Raw genomic sequence first — 8,285 nt, 5'->3', positions numbered from 1 at the left:
TAAGATTCTTGTTTATATATTATTATTTGTACAACTTGTTTTTATGAAGATGGATTTTTGTTGGGTTTTATATGTGATAGGAACCATTGTTCGGTCCAATGTTGCTCTGGGGACACATTTAGTCGTGGCACAGCAACAAGAAGACGCGCAAAGTGGCAGCGGTCTATATACTCCATTAAAGTTAAAGTGTTAAAGCGTTTAAGTTAAGTTTAAGTGTTTAAGTGATCATCTTTGAAGATTCATGTGTTTTCAAGTGGACTCATTTTCCCTCTCGGTGTTGACAGACGAATAAATCCGTCAGTAACAAGAACTATGGAGTCGTGTATTTCCTGGAGGGAGTTATAGGAGAGTTACTACTCTGTTCATGTGTCTATGGTGTCGTTTTCATGATACGGTTAATAGTTCCCTCTGATGTGAATAATATTTGAATGGCTCGTGCTCTTCAGTGTGCGGTGGAATACGTGTTTTATCAACGCATGTTTGCTGGATTGATTTGTTGCTTTGTTGTCATAAATATGTGACTGGTTCTTGTGAGTTTGTTCTTGTCATTGTGTTAATTACATTCATTTTGACTATATGCGTTGCCTGTTAATGACAAAGCATCCCGTCATGCGCGTATTCATGTAACCGCACTCTGCAGTTAGTGTATTTATAGGTGTTGAGTTTCATTTTTACACGAAACAAATAACCATAGCTGTGGCGTCATAATGAGGTTATTAGGAGGTGGTTCAACTGTAGTAGGACAGCACTGAAGGCCCAGGTATGAAACACACGGCCCGCCACTGCTGCTGATACAGTAGCAAACTCTGTGAAGAGTTGTGAAGAGTTGTACCTGAGTCATGAGGTATACCTGTGTCAGGCTTAGTTGTATTTGAGACAGGAGGAGTTGTACCTGAGTCAAGAGGAGCTGTATCTGAGTCATCAGGTATAACTTAGTCAGGCATACTTGTATATCAGACACAAGGAGCTGTACCTGAGTCAGGGGGAGTTGTTCCTGAGAGGAGATGTATCTTTGTCAGATGGGAGTTGCACCTGAGTAAAGAGGAGTTGTACCTGAGTTGGGGGGAGTTGTACCTGAGTCAGGAGGAGTTGTACCTGAGTCAGGAGGAGTTGTACCTAAGTCAGGGGGTAGTTGTACCTAAGTTGGGGGTAGTTGTACCTGATTCTGGAGAAGATGTATCTGAGACAGGAGGAGTTGCACCTGAGTAAAGAGGAGTTGTACCTGAGTCGGGGGGAGTTGTACCTGAGTCGGGGGGAGTTATATCTAAGTCGGAAGGAGTTATATCTAAGTCGGAAGGAGTTGTACCTGAGTCGGAAGGAGTTGTACCTGAGTCAGGAGGAGTTGTACCTGAGTCAGGAGGAGTTGTACCTAAGTCAGGGGGTAGTTGTACCTAAGTTGGGGGGTAGTTGTACCTAAGTTGGGGGTAGTTGTACCTGATTCTGGAGAAGATGTATCTGAGACAGGAGGAGTTGTACCTGTGTCAGGTGGGGCGGGGCAGGAGGAGTTTGGATCGAGGGTCTGGAAGCTGACGGGCTGGTTGGGTTTAGTTCCTTTGCTCAGACCAACACAGATCAGAGGGTACGGCTGCTCGGGTACAACCAGCAACTCCAATACCTCCAGAGGACACGGAGGCTGGAAGTCCACGCTCTGGTGAGGACAGACAAGTAAATAGTTACTATTGGGTAAGATTCTTTACCATCATACTGACTATATTGTAGAGCTTCATGGGTGTTGATACAACTCATCAGAGCAACATTACCACCATGACCCAGGTCTGGGTCGTGGTGGTAATTGTAGCAGGGTTGGTGGTAGCAGACCTGGTCAGGAAGCCCAGATGTTCTTTTCTCTCGCCTCCTCCTCCTCCTCTGAGGTTTTCCCTGACCTGATGGGTAAATAGTCCATCTAGTGTTTTCTGGGTCTGACCAGGTGTGTCCAGGAGGACCCTGACCAGATGCTGAACCTCTATTGACTCCTTTGAACATGAAAGAAAAGTGCTTCACCTCTGAGTTCCTCCTGGACACCCGAGACCTTCACCCTGTGGCTAAGATGCTCTTGAGTAAGGTGTTCTTAGTGCGGATGACTGATTCAGACATTTATTTCCTACCTTAACCAGCATGAACTTCTGCATAGGCTCCACCCACTCCAGCAGGACCACACCTGATTGGAATACTCCGCCAAGGTACTTATGACCAGTGTAGGGATTTCTCACTGAACGGAGAGAGGGGGGGGGGGGGGGGTCTTTATAGTCTACCAAACTTTAATACCTTCACTTTTTGTGGTGCTTTCTTGTTTCCAGATGAATTATGCATGTGTTAGTAATACTTGACTTGATATCAGACTTTGAAAACATGACAACTCAGTAAGACCTGCTCATATACACACAAACCTGTCTGTCTGTCTGTCTGACCCTGAGGGGAGACAGGTCAGCTTAGTCAGGAGACAGAGCACAGTGTGTGGTGCATGATGGGAAATAGTGGACTCACCTACGCAGCATTTCAGACAGCCTTTTGTATCGGGAATCTTATTGGAGATGGAAAACCTCCTTGGACACAAAAAAACAAAAAGACAATCAGAAAGAAGTTTAAACTGAGGAAGTTGAGAGAGAAACAATGCTTGGAAGACATTTTTGACTTAAGAGTAAATTAAGAGTACAGAAGCAAAGAGACAAAACTGTGCTGGTTTTTCACAACTGCCGCTAAATGCCGCTGCGGTAGGGCTTCCGCCATTTTGGGCTAAAACGGCAACGAGTGTCTGTACCTCTGTGTCTGTACGTCTGTGTATTAACGTCGCTGTTCGCAAAAAACCGGGCAACAATATCAACATTTAAATGAATTAATAAAAACCATTGATAGCGTGTTGTGAGGATAACTGACCGGGGCAGGATGCTGTCGGGCAGACGGCGAGTCGAGATGGAAACGGTGATCCTCTGTTTCTGTCGAGTCTGTTCAAACAGACCGGCCAGACTGTGGCAGTAGAGCTGAGAGGCTTTACCTGCAGACAAGACTCAGGGGTCAGTTAACACACAGAGACGATAAAAATATAAAAATGAGAAAGAAAATTGAATTTTCTTCTTTCAGTTCGCTAAAGATGTTTGTCGTTTACGTTTCCCCTGAAATTTTTGAATTTACAGTTCAAGTTTTTTAATCTCATTTCATGATAAAATTCTGTTTTTTCAGTTTGCCTCATGTTGCAGTGATGTGAACACGGCAATAATAATAAGATTTGATTTTAATGTATTTGTGTGACTCACCTGAGATGGAGATCAGAGTGTTGTTCATCACATAAACCCAGGTACACCTGCGAGGAAACAACTGCAGACACAAAAACAAACCAGATGCTTTATCAAACTGTGTTATAGTCTTCAGATCTCACTCACGACTAACATTTCTGTTATTAATATTGTATTATATTATATCTTTACAGCAACCTTTTTTTCTATTCTTTCAAATGTGTTAATGTGATACATGTGGAGGGATTTAGGTTGTTTCATGCGTTAGTGATTCAAATTATCCTGTGAGTGAAGCTCATACCACAGGACATCATTAGTTAAACGTCTCAAAATGAACACCAGAGAAAACGATCTTTGCTTGCATGTTGCTAAATTTTAGAAATATTTTCTCGGTGGGCCTCGATCAGCTGATCCTGGGTCAGATAGACCAGATAGACCACGTGCACCAGGTAGGTGACGTGAACCAGGTAGACCAGGTAGACCAGGTCGGTGAGGTGATGACTGATGGTTCCTGTCTCACCTGTTCCATACAGTTCTCATGCAGCTCGTTCAGGTTCAGAGTGTAAATTCCCTCCTCAGCTCCAAAGATCAGATACTGATCTGAGAACACAAACACAAGAAGTACTGTAGCACTGACACACTGAGACAGAAGTACTGTAGTACTGACACACTGAGACAGAAGTACTGTCAGTATTAGGTCACAGATGTCAGGGTTTACTGAGGTCAGAGGTCTCAGAGGCGAACATACCTCGGGTCTCCGGGTTGATCCAGGAGGCAGCAGAGTGAATCCTCAGAGGACAGCCGTTAAAAACTTTAGAGAAGCAAGCTCCCATCTTACAAACAGGAAGAAATAACGCCAACAAAGTGTGACTCAGTCAGGTGATCCTCAATGATGCATCACTTCTTCTCCTTCCCACCCACTAACTAACTAACTAACACATGACTACACCCACTCACACTAACCAACTAACACATGAATACACCCACTCACACTAACTAACACATGAATACACCCACTCACACTAACTAACACATGAATACACCCACTCACACTAACTAACTAAGACATGAATACACTAACTAACTAACACATGAATACACTAACTAAATACCTAACTACCACCACTCTGTATTGAGGACTTACGTGGACTTTAGGTGTAGGTGGAAGTCCGTTGCTAACAGGTATCTGATGAAGAGATGGTCAATGACAGAACACAAGTTAATCAATAAAACCAAAGGTGTTCTCAGGTGTAAACTCAGGTGAAGAAGTCTCACATTAAACCACACTGTTCATATTTATCTCACTTTGCAACATGCCGTCACAGAAGATTTAAAAACTCAGAAATGATGGCGAGATGCAACTGAACCTGTCTTTTCAATCCAGGTCATCGTTAGGGCTATAATAACCTGAGCTAACCTGACCTGAGCTAACCTAATCTGAGCCAACCTGACCTGAGCTAACCTGAGCTAACCTAACCTGATCTAACCTGACCAGAGCTAACCTGAGCTAACCTGATTTAACCTGATCTAACCTGATTTAACCTGAGCTAACCTGATCTAACCTGAGCTAACCTGATCTAACCTGATTTAACCTGAGCTAACCTAACCTGAGCTGACCTAACCTGAGCTAACCAGAGCTAACCTGATTTAACCTGAGCTAACCTAACCTGAGCTAACCTGAGCTAACCTAACCTAACCTGATCTAACCTGAGCTAACCTGAGCTAACCTAACCTGAGCTAACCTAACCTAACCTGATCTAACCTGACCAGAGCTAACCTGAGCTAACCTGATTTAACCTGAGCTAACCTGATCTAACCTGATTTAACCTGAGCTAACCTAACCTGAGCTGACCTAACCTGAGCTAACCTGATCTAACCAGAGCTAACCTGATCTAACCTGAGCTAACCTGATTTAACCTGAGCTAACCTAACCTGAGCTAACCTGAGCTAACCTAACCTAACCTGATCTAACCTGATTTAACCTGAGCTAACCTAACCTGAGCTAACCTAACCTAACCTGATCTAACCTGAGCTAACCTGATCTAACCTGAGCTAATCTAACCTGAGCTAACCTAACCTAACCTGAGCTAACCTGAAGTAGTCCAACATGTCAGAAGGAGAAATGGTAGTTTGTCTCACTGGAGGATCTTTCTTGTCCTTCGTGTGCTGAACAGCAGGAGGTGCTGCAGACTGCTGATCAGAGGAGGAGACGTGTCCTACAACGAGACAGGAGACGGTTGAAGTGAAGTTAACAGGTGTTGCAGGTAAAGAACAGGTTTAGCAGGAGGACTACGCATTATGGTACCCTGGTTTCCATGGTGATCATCATTAGGGGGCGGGTGTCCATCCTGAAAGGGGAGGGGCAGACATGAGACATTCTGACAGGTAGAAACGATCCTGACAAACAGACGGACGGAGAGTCTCTGGGTACATCCCAAGTCTCTTAATTGCCGTTTCCTCGATCCTCGCTCAAACAGGAAGTTGTTCTGCGCCACCATATTGACGGCCGTCCCAAAGTTCTTATTTCTGCTCTGAGGAGCGAGGATCGAGGAGAGAGGAGGGATCTCTGAGGAGACATGAGGAGGACCCACGAGAACAGACTTCCAGGAAGTGTTTTAACGGCCGACACGCCCCCTCATTGTTCATCAGTCATGTGATTGGACGCTGCAGCCGATCAGACTGATTAGATTGTGTTCAACATGTAAACAGTGAAGACGGATCACATATTAAACTCAAGCTTTATATTTGATTCGTTTTCTGATTCAACATCTGGTTTAAATAAATGTTCATTGTAGACTGAACAACAAAAGGACCACAAACAACTTTCTACATTTATTAGAAAGATTTGTGTTTTCATGATCTGATGTTTCCCTCAATAACTTTATTATGAATACAATTAAAGTCAGAGAGAGCTGGAGAGACTAAATATATATATATATATATATATATATATATATATATATATATAAAATTGCATTCAGTCACGTGAGGCTGTTCATTCCTGAGTGTTTGATGAGTTTTATTATTTAAGAGAAACAATAATCATATTCTGGGTTATTTAATAATGACGTCACAATCTGAATTTCAAAACGTACAGACGCAAATAATTCATAAATAAGACGATCGCATTCCGCCGGTAGAAATGGATCCTGTGCTTATAAACAGAACACAGGACACAGTTTGTTAACAGAGAAACACCTCTACAGTGGTGATCACTGTGTCTTTATTAGTTATTAGTATTATTAGTTACTGTTATTAAGTACAGTGATCATGTGAACAGACACTAACTTATCTAAAGTCTCTTCAGCTGTTAAAGCCGACTGACAGCTGATCAGCTGTGATCATCAGCACCGTCATCAGAAACAGACGTTGCTTCATGTGACGCAACTGAGGAAAGGACGTCTCATGTCTCTTAAAACATGTTTCCTCGTTCGTCTCTCCTCGCATGGTTTCCTCCATGCATCCCTGGTGGGAGGGACTAGGACGCAAGGAAAGGACCCAAGTGAGGGAAACGGGGATGCAATTAAGAGACTTGGGATGTGCCCCATGACAGGTTAAAGGACACACCTGAGTGAGAGGAACTCCAGGGTCTTCAGGGTCTTCGTGAGGACAGCCGGGCCGCAACGTGAAGTCTTTTACACTGAAATAGATACAAAGAGAGTGAACAGGTGTTTAAACAGGTGCGTGGGCGTTTGAACAAGTGTGCGAGCGTTTGAACGAGTGCGCGAGCGTTTAAACAAGTGCGCGGGCGTTTGAACGGGTGCGCGGACGTTTGAACGGGTGCGCGGGTGTTTGAACGGGTGCGCGGGCGTTTGAACGGAGACAAAACAAACAGCTCCAGTCTCAGTTAATCTTTGCTTTGTGAGAGTAAACCACAGTGTGACCCTCAGAGAGGAGGATGGAGGTCAGAGGTCAACACATTCAGACCATAGAAGAAGAAAACATGGCGATGACCTGAGCTCAGGACATTCAGTTGAAATGTCAGCCGTCCATTTAAAAACCTGCATTTTCGTCACCATTAGCAAAGTGCTTGAATGCAGCGTCTTTAAATTTTCATCAGCACCCCCCCTCCCCCCAGAGAGAAGTGATACATTATTCAGACACTCAAACACACTGCAGCTCTCAAACCAGCTGGTACTGAACACATGAACGCACACAAAAACATAAAGCGTCCACACAAGAGAACATGACGACGCTCACCGGCCAGCAGGTGGCGATGATGAGCGACGTCATCCAGACGTCAAATACCAGAGAAGAAGAGTCAGATTTATGTGGTTAATGAGCTGAACTGTTCTCACCTGTTTCTACTGAGGACGACGACTGGTCCTTCATCTTCATCTTTCACCTGCAGCTCCTGCAGGAGAGAAAGATTTATTATTTTCAGCTCCACAACTCCTCCTCCTCCTCCTCCTCACTCCCATGAATAGCCTGCAGGAACTCCAGCTTTCATCTGAGCACATCTGATTGGTCGTTACAGCATTGGTGCTGACTCAGCAATTTTCAACTGTGAAAAAGTCCCAACGGACCAAAACAATGCTGCCTCGTCTTCATCACCACTCAAAAGGAAGTGTGTGTGTGTGTGTGTGTTTGTGCATTTCCTTCTGTTTCAATCTTGAACTTTTACAAACACCTGAGCTGGTTCTGATGGGAACACTATGCAGACCTCTGATTGGACGACTAAATGACACACAAATTAAGACCGACCAGTTATAGTAGAGCAGGAAGTGACATCATCCAGGTGGATGAGAGCGTGAATGACAGGAGGTGAGGACAAAGAAAAAAACAACAAAAGAAAAAAAGGTGAGAGTTAGCATGTTATAACCATGTTATTAGCATGATATTGTGTTATTAGCATGCTATTATCATATTGTAAGTGTGTTATTGGCGTGTCATGTTATAAGCGTGTTATCAGTGTTATTGGCATGATATTAATGTGTTACTAGCATGTTATTAGTGTTTTATTAGCATGTTATACACATGTTATCATTAATGTGTTATGATGTTATTACCATGTTATTATCATGTTATCATCAATATGTTATTACCGTGTTATGT

At 43.6% G+C, this 8,285-nt stretch overlaps 1 protein-coding gene across 1 annotated transcript in view; it reads right to left on the bottom strand.

Annotated features, from left to right (window-relative positions):
* Nucleotides 1-714: 714 nt before the first annotated feature.
* The window catches only part of LOC116400370 (mitogen-activated protein kinase kinase kinase kinase 3-like), a gene marked incomplete at its 5' end in the record, with an annotated part of 23,986 nt that continues 16,415 nt past the window's right edge, over nucleotides 715-8,285 (bottom strand). The window contains 12 exons of the mRNA XM_031878169.1: nucleotides 715-1,648; nucleotides 2,106-2,209; nucleotides 2,485-2,543; nucleotides 2,875-2,992; nucleotides 3,252-3,312; nucleotides 3,751-3,830; nucleotides 3,979-4,063; nucleotides 4,375-4,416; nucleotides 5,370-5,446; nucleotides 5,536-5,578; nucleotides 6,798-6,870; nucleotides 7,529-7,584. Of these exons, the coding sequence (XP_031734029.1) occupies nucleotides 1,370-1,648; nucleotides 2,106-2,209; nucleotides 2,485-2,543; nucleotides 2,875-2,992; nucleotides 3,252-3,312; nucleotides 3,751-3,830; nucleotides 3,979-4,063; nucleotides 4,375-4,416; nucleotides 5,370-5,446; nucleotides 5,536-5,578; nucleotides 6,798-6,870; nucleotides 7,529-7,584 (1,077 nt within the window). The remainder of the gene's footprint in view (nucleotides 1,649-2,105; nucleotides 2,210-2,484; nucleotides 2,544-2,874; nucleotides 2,993-3,251; nucleotides 3,313-3,750; nucleotides 3,831-3,978; nucleotides 4,064-4,374; nucleotides 4,417-5,369; nucleotides 5,447-5,535; nucleotides 5,579-6,797; nucleotides 6,871-7,528; nucleotides 7,585-8,285) is intronic.

Source organism: Anarrhichthys ocellatus, unplaced genomic scaffold, assembly GCF_004355925.1.
Source record: "Anarrhichthys ocellatus isolate YVR2014 unplaced genomic scaffold, GSC_Weel_1.0 scaffold165, whole genome shotgun sequence".
Lineage (NCBI taxonomy): Eukaryota > Metazoa > Chordata > Actinopteri > Perciformes > Anarhichadidae > Anarrhichthys > Anarrhichthys ocellatus.
This window is presented reverse-complemented; position numbering and strand designations above follow the sequence as displayed.